Source organism: Scardinius erythrophthalmus (assembly GCF_964197995.2).
Source record: "Scardinius erythrophthalmus genome assembly, chromosome: 6".
In the NCBI taxonomy this organism is placed as follows: Eukaryota; Metazoa; Chordata; class Actinopteri; order Cypriniformes; family Leuciscidae; genus Scardinius; species Scardinius erythrophthalmus.
In genome coordinates this window covers 40264889-40277068 of record NC_138226.1, presented here as the reverse complement: position 1 = coordinate 40277068, position 12180 = coordinate 40264889, and the positions used below count along the sequence as shown (strand labels likewise).

Below are 12180 nucleotides of genomic sequence, written 5' to 3'. Positions count from 1 at the left end.
CTATTTTGGTGTGGTTTTGTCAATTTGCCCGTGACCCAAGTGGATCCCCAGATACCATACTTCCACCCTTCCAATTGCACACTTCTTCGGGTTTGCTGTGAGCCCTGCTGCATGCAGCGACCTCAGGACCGCTCTTAGGCATTGCACATGCCGCTGCCAATCATTACTGTATATTATGATATAATCAAGGTATGCGGCGGCATACGCTTGGCGCGGCCGTAAGACCCAGTCCATGAGGGGGGAGCCCTGAACAACCCTAACAGAAGCGTAACAAACTGGTGTTAACCGAACGGGGTGGAAAAAGCCGTTTTCTCTCAAGACATTTCCATCAAGGCGATTTGCCAATACCCTTTCTTCAAATTCAGTGTTGAGTCAGATCGAGCAGTGCCTAACCGGTCGAGCAATTCATCAACTAGAGGCATGAGATAAGCATCAACATGAGTTAAGCATCAAACTTGGAGACTGCATTTACTTTGCAGTAGTCAACGTCGAATCGTCTATCTTAGGCACTAAAACTATCGGGCTGGACCATTCACTGTGTGACTCTGCTATTACACCCATTTCGAGCACCACGACTCCTTAATATGTTTCAGTGTGGTGTTCTATGAGATTTGTGCGGCCGGGAATAGATGACAACACATCTGCGAACTCACGCTGTACTGAATCTCGGCCAGTTGGCACGGCGGGAGGTGCTCTCCACAAGGGACCGGATTGAATGCTTTCGGTTTTAAATTCACCTCCGGCCCAAGCTCTTCGCATTTTAGTTTTAAAAGGTTGAGATGGTAGATCTGTTTTGCCCCTCTGCTCGCACAACCTCATCTCCGTCTCGCCATGTTACCATAAAGAGTCCCTATAGTTCGTAAAGCTCATCGAGTGTTCGTGACATGAATGTTGTGCCTTGGTTGGTGAGAATCTCTTTCGGTATTCCCACCCGGGAGGTAACTCGGAAGAGGGCATCCGCTACACTCTTTGCAGAGATGTTACCGAGTGCCACCACCTCTGGGTACCGAGTTGCATAGTCCATGATGACTAATGCAAAGCGATGCCTTCGTGCTGACCGATCTAATGGCATGACGAGGTCAATGCCAATTCTTTCGAAAGGGACCTTGATTAGGGACAGAGGGTGCAATGTCACTTTTGGGACGGCCGGAGCGCTCACTAACTGACATTTGGGACAAGCCGCACACCACCGACGAACATCTCCACGAATGCCCAGCCAATAGAAACGGACCATAAGTCGGTTAAGTGTTTTGTCATATCCTAAATGCCCTGCAATGGATGGGATTGTCCGCCTGGATGATCATTTCCCAACGGCCCTTCGGTAACATCTGGGTTATATCTTCCTTTGTCTGCGTGTCCTGCATCACGCAATATAACCGCTAATTTTGTGGTCACTAATTACCACAAAATAGGGGTACTGGAGAATGCTACCAGGATTGACGAGGTTCCCATCAATAGACCACACATTCTCAAAGGCATTTCATAGAGTGTCTCTGTAATTGCAAACAAAGGTTTCTCTACCAAATATTAAAGGTGGGGTGAAATGCTATTTCATGCATACTGAGTTTTTTACACTGTTAAAGTGTTGGATTCCCATGCTAAACATGGACAAAGTTTCAAAAATAAAGTTGCACGTTTGATGGAGTATTTCTGTGGCAAAAATACTCCTTCCGGTTTGTCACAAGTTTCGGAAAGTTTTTTTCGAGTATGGGCCTGTGTGACGTCAGATGGGGTGGAATTTCCTTATATGGGTCCTCATGGTGCGTTCACACCGGACGCGAACAGCGCGTCAGGCGCGAGTGATTTCAATGTTAAGTCAATGCAAAGACGCGTTACGCGCGTAAAAAATTCCTGCGGCGCGAATGGGGCGTAGAGCGCGGCGCGGTAGACGCGAATACGCCTCATTCGCGCGTCAAGTTTGCGTGAATGACGCGAATTGAGCGTCTGGCGCGTTAAGCGCGTTACGCGCGAATGATTTTATTAGTGCTATTTGTGCATTCACGCGTTTGACGCGAATTCGCGTCTGCCGCCCGAGTTGAAAAATCTGAACTTCTGCGTCAATTCGCACCGCTGTAACCAATCAGGAGCCTGCTTGCATGCTGCTGTCACGTGGTGAAGTGACAGTTTATAATGTTATTTTATGTTTGGCCTCAATAAATTATTTTGTAATATGACTAAAATGCACAACAAAGCAAATCTTTCACATAAAAACTCGATTTCAATATGATAAATACTCATTTTTTATTGAATGCTATTCATTCCATATCTATTCTAGATTATATGAAACTATTAATCTAATGTAAAGACAACAAACACAATTTAGTGTATAAAAACTTAAAAAAAAATCACAGGACAGGTTTCACTTTTGGAGGCTGGCTCCATTTATTATCAAAACAAAAATAAATGACAGATTAGGTGGGTGCGGGCGAGGGTGAACCTCGCGCCAGGCTGTACAGCGCGGGCTCGTCAGGCAGCGACCACCACTCGAGGCCGAGGCTTATACGGCCTACGCTGTCCTCGTCAGCGTCCTCACCGTTAGGTTCACCAAACCTACCTCCTGGAGCAAATTGTGAAACTCCTGGGGTTTTCCAGGGTTTGGTGGACCCGAGTACAGCGACGATGTCCCCTACGCTGCTTTTTCTGCTCTCCAGAGCATATACGAGCGGGGACTCTCTCGATTAATGCTAATGCTAATGCTCGATAAACATCTAAAAAAAGATGGCTGCCAACAGGTTTCGAAACTTTCGCCTCTGACGCGCGTGACGCGCGTAAATTTCGATTCAAACTTTTGATTTTACGTGCGTCAATTTCGCTCTTGACGCGCGAATGCACACAAAATGGTCAAGCGTATAACTAGATGCGGCAGGCGCGAATTTGACGCGCTATTCGCGTTCGGTGTGAACGCACAGTAAGGGCACTTCTCCCGGAAGGGCGCGCGCGCACCCGTAGACCAGAGCGAGAGAGCGAAAGCAGTACGCCCATCAAAGCGCTGTGCTCGGCTTTAGGGAAGTATTTGCCGGATTTGCAGATCGTCTAATGCTTAAGGATGGAGCAGTCCCAACGATAAAGGTTCACGGTCGTGCGTTGGAACCGCAGGCGGTGAGTAAAACTGCTTCAAATGTCTCTGTGTGTTGTTAGCTATCGGCACGTAAGCACAGCAAGTAAACAGTGAACAGCGCTCGTGATTCTTTAGCTCCGCCCACACAGCACGCCTCTAGTCGCTCATTTTTTTTCCGGAAAGACTCGGTACTGCCTATCTTTCTTCTATAAATATAATAAAACTAAAGACTTTTTGGAGATATGAAGGAAGCAATACTACTCTATAGGTACTCAAGATTAACATGAGATTGACTGAAACTGAGTGTTTCACCCCCCCCCCCCCCCCCCTTTAAGTTCTGCTTTTCTGATGTATCAAATGCTTATGTCATGCAATAAAATGCAGATTAATTACTTAAAAATCATACAATGTGATTTTCTGGATTTTGTTTTAGATTCCGTCACTCACAGTTGAAGAGTACCTATGATAAAAATTACAGACTTCTACATGCTTTGTTAGTGGGAAAACCTGCAAAATGGGCAGTGTATCAAATACTTGTTCTCCCCACTGTATGTTGTGTGTGTGTAAAATACATATAATATTTAATATAATACAATTCCATACCCACTGAACGAGATTCTACTACACAGACAAGCAAACAACATTTGTCTAAAATGTCTATGTAGAATACGTAGAATAAAATGTTTGTTTTAATGGTTTTACATTGCTCAAGACATTTCTTCATTTCTTTCATGCAAAATTAGCATTTTTATGATTTTATGAAATGAGATGATAACTAGGCACCTCTCACTGTATCACATGCATGTAAAGAGGTCATGTGACAACACATTTACTGTTTGGAACATTTATCATTGCCTAATGCTTACAGTTTCACTGTTTTTAAAATATGACTCAGTATATACTATGCAGATGCACTGAGCGAGCGGTATTCCAAAACATCCAAAATCAGTTTAGAGATGAATTAAATACACAGTATAACTCCTGATGATGACTGGACACCACTTGTGGTTTTAGATTACTTGAAATGTTTTTATTGCCCGGCACATTTCAGTGGGCTTTCAGGCTTTCAGGCTTCTCCATGTGATATAAATGTTGTAATTATGAGCAGTGTTATGGTAGCCTGCAATGCAAGCTCTACATTTATGATTGACTATAATGAGACGGCGAGGATGGGGGGAGGCGTTAGGTGTGTGAACAGGGGGAGGGTTTGCACTTAAAGGAACAATCATTCTAATTGCATACTAAAACACAGCACACTGTTTAATTATCCATGTAGAGACAGAGAGAGAGAGAGAGATTAGAAGTACGGCAAGGAAGAGATTCCTGACTCCTGCACTGAAATACAGACTGAAACCTTCATCTGCAATGCATTACTGTGCTTTAAAGAATCTCACATGGGTCGTAAAAACAGCATGCAATCTGACTGTCTTCATGTGTGTTGCAGGTGTGGCTCAGGTCTTGAACAGGTTGGATGGGAAACCGTTTGATGATTTAGATCAGAGGCTGTTTGAGGTATGATATGAATCATCTGTGAGATATCCTTATGAATGCATAGCTAGCTGTCAATCAAACATGAGTTCATTTGGAGCATACACAAAAGTCATAATTCTCTCAAACCGTTCTGAGACCCTTTCAGTGAAGTGAAAGATGTTCGGTGTTTGCTGTAAGCTGGCCCTGCAGCTCATGTACCCCTCCACCTAATGTAATGGTAAAATGCATATTATATATTACAACAATATATATGATCCATACAATATACAGGTGTATGTGTAATATAACTTCATAAATTGATCCCTAGCATCAGTAAAACATTTGTATTACATATTGGGTTACACTTTATTTTAAGGTGTCATTGTTATAATGTAATTATATATTTAACTACTGAGTAATATTAATTAACAACATTTACTTACTATAGGGTTAGAGTAGGATTAGGATTTGGTTGAGGGTTAGTTGCATGTAATTATGCATAATTTACTGTTAATACTATGGTAAGTACATGGAACATATTATGTAACAAGTCACAAGACACTATAAAATAAAGTGTTACCACATATTGTTTTGTTATTGTAACTTAAATCGTAACTATAATAACTCTGATTCACATAAACACTCCTGAAACAAAGTTTTAAAAACCACTTTCAGATGTTTAAATTGGTTGTTGAGGACTTGCGTGTGACTTCACATTCTCTTTTTCTCTATCTAGGCATTTGTGATATTCTGTGGACTGGGAATCAATAACACCATTATGTATGACCAAGTGAAGAAGTCCTGGGCCAAACAGTCTGTCGCTTTGGATGTATGTCTCCAAAACACACAAATCGATGCACACTTAACTGTGATTGGTAGGACTTTTCTAAAGTGGTGGCAGATTAGTTGGTACATTTGTAATTGGTATGTTGTTAGAGTAGAAACATATGACTGGTGAGGATGATTCAACATGAGCAAAGATGTGAGCGTGTGATTGGTGGAATATCAGTTCCTGTTAGAGGCGGAGCTTAAGGAGGAGTGGGAGGAGCTGTGTTCACTCATGACTCAGAGAAGGTTTGACACTCAACCACCTCACACTGCGGTCGTCTCTAAGTGATCATATCATGGAAAACTGGATTTTCCTTGCTGTTTTGAAATAAGAGTCTAACAAACTATGTTAGTTTCCAGTTTATTCAGAACATTTATTGAAACTTATCTGTTTTTATAAAACAGCCTGTTCAGTGAAGAAAATGATCCATTCAAACCGAATTATCACTGTGTTGCTACAAGAAAACTTCACTGACGTATAAGCTGACTTAAAATGCTATAAAAGAGCAGAATATAATCGAACAATGAAACAGTGGGACACAGAGGAATAAATCCACACCTTCAAAGCTTCAATTGACCGACTCCAATCGAACAAAACGATCGTCTGGAAACAGATGATGGTGTGTTTACAGTCAAAACACTCATCTGGTCTAAAGGGTTTTTATTATTAATATTCTCAGAAAGTCGTGACAGTCAGTGTGTGTGTGTGTGTGTGTGTGTGTGTGTGTGTGTGTGTTTTAATATGTGTCTTTTAAGTTAATAAGGTCCTATTAGTTGGTTAATGCATTAACTAACATTATCTAACAATGAACAATATGGGCCCTATTTTAACGATCTGAAACGCAAGTATCAAGCGCAAAACGCTATTATACCGGCGGGATAAATGACTTTTGCGCCCGATGCAAATCTAAAATGAGTTGGTCTGAAGTAGCTTCATTATTCATAGGTGTGGTTTGGGCGTAACGTGAAATAAACCAATCAGATCATCATCTCACATTCCCTTTAAGAGCAGGCACGCTTGTTCCATGGCGGATTGCTATTATAACGGCGGATTTGCCAGACGCACGCCAGGAGCGGTTCACAGCCGAGGAGACCCCCGTTCTCGTCAGGGCCGTAAAACACAGAGAAGTGATATTGGGGATGGAGAAACACACCCAAAATAGCTTCGGTTAAACAGGCGATAATTTGGGTAAATGTGTAAGTTAGATTTATGCTTTTATAATAAACTGTCTATCTATCTATCTATCTATCTATCTATCTATCTATCTATCTATCTATCTATCTATCTATCTATCTATCTATCTATCTATCTATCTATCTATCTATCTATCTATCTATCTATCTATCTATCTATCTATCTATCTATCGTAATAATGTATGATTTGTAAAAATGAAAACTGCTGCTTCTGTGTAGATTAGAGAATCAAAGTGTATGCGCGTTGTGCACACGCTACATTGATTATGGCCAAGCATGCGCCTTTAAAATAGCATCTGAATAACATGCGCAACGCGCCACTGACTTTAGACGAGGTTTTTCCTGGTCAGTGGAGGAATTGTTTTCTAAACCTGCAAAAAAGCATGAGGGAACGTTTGCGCCGGAACACGCCTCCTTTTTGCGCTGAACCGCCCCCGGGAGCGCAAGTGTATTTCCTAGTTTACCGACGTGCGTCTGTGGAGGGAAAAGTCCGCTGTGCGTCGGGGGCAAAATAAGAATGATACATGCGTCGGTGTACAAAGTCTATTGCGCTGGGTGCAAGATAGGGCCCTTGATGTCACTATAAAATAAATAAAACTTCCATTTCATGGTGACAAACTAAAAATTAAGAAATTCTGACATTAATGCTCATTTTTCAATTCAACTTTTCACTAATCATCACGCTGATGATGATATAATCTCTAATAAACATTTTGTATGAAATTTGAACAATGCAAAGCAGAAGCATTTTCATAGTGGTCTCCGAGTGTTGAACCCCACCATAAACACAAGCATTGCTGATCAAAAAGTGATGATTTCATTTCACGCATCACACATTAACACACACACACACACACACACACACACTCCGTTTAAAGGCAAACAGGAAGACATAGTAACATCTTTTCTCAAGACACCACAACCACAGAGCAATGAATGTGAAAATGAAGCAGCGGGAGTGAGGACGCTGTGTTTATTAGCCTTGTAACTACATTACAGCCTGAGCAGGGAGTGTGTGTGTGAGCATTAATTATCTTCTCCAAGCTCTTCTCATTCTCCAGAGGAATGCAGAAGTGGCGTCTGTGATAAATATGACCGTATTCATAAGGATTCCAGATTGTCAGTATATTAATTTGTAATAGATCATCAACAGTCTATAGCGGAGCTGAAATTAATATTGCATGACCTGTAAACCTTTGAGAATCAGACTGTCAGTATGTTATGAATGGATGTTAAAATCATTGCGCTCACATGACTCTCAGCAGCCAATCAGAGCGAGCGATGCAGCAGTGAATTGTTGTAGTGTCAGGGTTAATGCAATTCAACTCTATATATGATCTCTGGGATGTTTTTATCTTGTCATGTATATATTATACACATAAAATATAAAAATGCATAAAATATGAACCTTTGATGATTGATTGTGTGTGTGTGTTTTCCATAGGTGCTGTCATATCATGCCACATGCTCTAAGACTGAGGTGGATAAGTTTAAGGTAAACATCAATGCATCAAACAGATTGTATTTTATGGAGCGTCTGACATTTCAGGAGCTTATCAATATTGAAAAACTTGTTTCGTGATATATTAGCCTCAGTATATCAGTCTGTATTGTTTATGCGGTATGTATAATTCAGAACAACGCTATTCAATACCTCATCAGTGTTTGTGAATTATTGATATAGTCTCTGTGGAGTTTATGAAATGCCTCATTTATAATGTGCTAATTTCCTGGTGAAATATACATTTTTGTCATGTGTTAACTGGATTTTGCCAGGAGCTCTTATATAAATTCATTAACAATTACCAGCTTGTTTCCAAGAGTGAATGAAGAATTTATTGCTTAAAGCCAAATCCAGGAATATTATAGACTATTTAACAAAATTAACGCAGCATCAGTTTTTTTTCTGACATCCCTTGATGTTATATTATATGATCAAGCTGTCCTTCATTCAAATGCTTTAAAACCTTTAAAAGCGTGATAAGACACAACAGAGAACGTCTCAGGTTACGACTGTAACCTATGTTCCCTGAGAACAGGGAACGAGACACTACGTCAGAATGACGCTATGGGGAACGCCTCAGGCGTGACAGGTGTCTGAAATCAATATCAAATCACGGCAATCACATTGACCGGCGACAGCCCGTGAATCATTAACGTGAATGATTAACATGCGACCTGCAAGTATAAAAGGGCGCCTTGCAAACATGACAACATCCTATCGTCTGAAGGGACTGTTGCAGGCAGGCCCCGAGGCATGGCAGGAAGACGTAGTGTCTCGTTCCCTGTTCTCAGGGAACATAGGTTACAGTCGTAACCTGAGACGTTCCCTTTCGAAAGGGAACTCTACACTACGTCAGAATGACGCTATGGGGAACGATATACCAACGCCACCATGCTAAGGGGAGTGCATGCCAAAGGCAGTGACAACTGTCAGAACCGGCAATTCAAATGAACGCTAGTACCACTCACCCCCAGGTCACACTGAGCTGTCAGTGACAGCACTCCCTACGGTCATAGCCCAAGCTAAATGACACCACAGAAAACCTCCATAAACATAGTTTAGTGAAAGGTCTACCTGGGCCTGCTCAAGGGCCTAGGACCACAACTTCAACTTCTTAGAAGGGGTCCCTTCTAGGGAATGTGGCTAGGGAACCTGAGGGAACCCCAGCCAGTCACTATTCAGGGGAACGTGCCACCTGAAATGCCACCAGGCAGGCCTGACCTGGTGTCACCATATAAGACACTACAGTCTGGCCACTTCCTGTCTGTCCGAAGACAGAGCCTCTGGACACTTGCCTTTAGGAAGGCATCCAACCCGAGGGACTGCGAAGCAGGCAGTAAACCACTCGGACCGGATCTCAGAGACGGGATATCCTGGAGAGTATGACTCAGCATAGTGCTTTACAACCCTTGCCAGCGAGGGGAGTTTCTCTACTCGATCCACGGATCAACCCAGTGTTTGTGTTTCAAAACACTAAGGAGGCCTGTGAGGGCCTAAGGACTGATCTAACTGGGAGGCCTCATGAGAGGCCTACGACCGACTGATCAGACTCAGGAGACCACATACTCATACTGACCCTCAGTGAGGGGAGCATTAGATCTACCTGGTAGGCAACCAGGCTGTAGCAGGATAAAGAGGTTCCAGGAGGGAACCCGTAGCAGAGAATACAAACTTGAGTCGAGCCAGTGCGCAAGCTCACCTTCGGTAGCTGCCTGATAAGGTCTGCTAAACTGAAAGTAAGCGGCCACTAGCTTACAAAACCCAGCACCACAGTGAAACTACTCAGGGAGACCTGGAGAGGCCTACTACCTGACAACCACAGTATGTGGGAGCTCACCTTCAGAGAGGCCTGGTGAAGCCTACTATCTGATAACCACAAAACGTGGGAGCTCACTTTCAGAGAGGCCTGGAGAGGCCTACTACCTGACAACCACAGTATGTGGGAGCTCACCTTCAGAGAGGCCTGGTGAAGCCTACTATCTGATAACCACAAAACGTGGGAGCTCACTTTCAGAGAGGCCTGGAGAGGCCTACTACCTGAAAAACCATGCTCAGTGGAACACACAGTAAGTGGGAGCTAACCCTTCAAGGAGGCCTGGAGAGGCCTACTACATGACAACCACAGTATGTGGGAGCTCAACTTCAGGGAGGCCTAGTGAGGCCTACTACCTGATAACCACAGCGCATGGGAGTTCACTTACAGAGAGGCCTGGAGAGGCCTACTACATGACAACCACAGTATGCGGGGGCTCAACTTCAGGGAGGCCTAGTGAGGCCTACTACCTGATAACCACAGTGCATGGGAGTTCACTTACAGAGAGGCCTGGAGAGGCCTGCTACATGACAACCACAAAACGTGGGAGCTCAACTTAAGGGAGGCCTACTGAAGCCTACCACAGTACATGGGAGTTCGCTTACAGAGAGGCCTAGAGAGGCCTACTACCCATTACCAGAAAAACCACATTAAGTGGAAACTCAAAGTATGTTGGAACTCAACTCCAGGGAGGCCTGGTGAGGCCTACTACCAGAGAACCATGACATGAAGGAGCTTACTTTCAGGGAGGCCTGGAGAGGCCTACTACCTGAAAACCACAGCTGACATTGGGCCAGACTGGCATTCCAGTTGACTGTCTATGGGGCTTTGCCTTCAGGGAGGCCTTATGAGGCCTACTAACTGATAGTTCAACCTCAGGGCCACTTAGTACCACAGTATGAGGGATTTAGCCCTCAGGGAGGCCTAGTAAAGCCTACTACCTGACCCCCACAAAAAATGTGGGAGCCCATCTCCAGGGAGGCCTGAAGAGGCCTACTTCCTGAAACAGTCTAATCAGCTGGATGTGACTGCTGCTGGGGACTCGCCTAACAGGGAGGCCCGGTCGAGCCTACTAGCTGATAGCGAGTCTTTCTGCTACTTTAATGAACACTGCTGGAACCATACTAATAAAAAACTTTCCTAAAGTTTTGACCTAGTGTATGCTCCACAATGTTGTGACCCACCTCCGAGGAGGCCTGTTAAGACCTACTACTCGGTAGTGAGTCTTCTGCCCGAACTACCAGGGCCAACCAACGAAGGTGAGCTGGCCTAGGAGCCCTATCTTAGGGGCTACCCGGTCAAGGAGGCCTGCTGGGGCCTACTACCTAACTGTGCAGCCTTCAAGGCAGAAAAACTGTTACTACAGCACTTACAGCATCCTGGCACCTAATCACATTGCCAAAGGCAGTGTACTCAGCAAAAAGCAATACCCTCATAGCAGGGGAGTACAACATACGCCACTCTGCCTAGTGGAGGCCCCATTTTAAGGGCCTACCTACTAAATGCATGGGCATCAGCTCATGGCAATGCTCTGGCTTCAAGGGAGCGGAGTTCAAATACCGGAATGAAATGTAGTTAGAACTCCCTGCTCACCCGGAGCCATCGTGGTGTGAGGTAGATAATACAGAGCTGAGAATGGATTACTCAAAACTACCCCGCGTTTAGTGAGGGAGAAACACCATATGCCCCTGAAATGTTAGACAGGGAGCGGGCCTGCAAGTGGCTCCAAAGGGTGACAGGGATTTGTCCTGTGCCCAGCCTGGGGAAGCGGAGCTTGCTTGCAAGCCAACCAACCTTCACCCATCGTTCGAGTGGTTCAGCTCAACGGGCTGAGTGGAGCCAGCTCTAGAGGCCTAAAAACAAGTAGCTCTGTTCGACAGGGTCTGGCAAACTATCACATCGCAGAGCGAAAGACAGCCTGACCCGCCTGAAGGATCATACCTCAACTACCACCCTGCATTACTCTATCACCCCTGAATGCAGTGAAAGGGGCGGGCCTTGGCCAACAACTCCCATTTAAGGGAGGAGGCTGAAATCTAGGGGAGGAAGCCTAACACATAATGAATGCGGCAGCTATACTTAGCAGAACGCCTCCAACATCCCAAACATAGCCTAGGCCAGCTACAGAGGCGGCCCGGGTTAGGGCCGACCCATAAGCATAGATCTACCTGAGGGCTCAGAGGAGCCAAAGCCAACTTGATTGAGAGGCTGTGAAACACTCAACCTACTGACACCTTACAGAGCTCAGGGGAGCGAAGTACTCAGGATACAAATGTCACAAACTGATAGGTAAGACATAAGATCTATCTGAA

General features: G+C 44.2%; 1 protein-coding gene across 1 annotated transcript in view; it reads left to right on the top strand.

The window, feature by feature from the left end:
• pde11a (phosphodiesterase 11a) overlaps window positions 1-12180 on the top strand; it is a gene marked incomplete at both ends in the record, with an annotated part of 91351 nt that overhangs the window by 50141 nt on the left and 29030 nt on the right. Inside the window, 3 exons of the mRNA XM_081367409.1 lie at window positions 4503-4570; window positions 5265-5357; window positions 7996-8046. Of these exons, the coding sequence (XP_081223535.1) occupies window positions 4503-4570; window positions 5265-5357; window positions 7996-8046 (212 nt within the window). The remainder of the gene's footprint in view (window positions 1-4502; window positions 4571-5264; window positions 5358-7995; window positions 8047-12180) is intronic.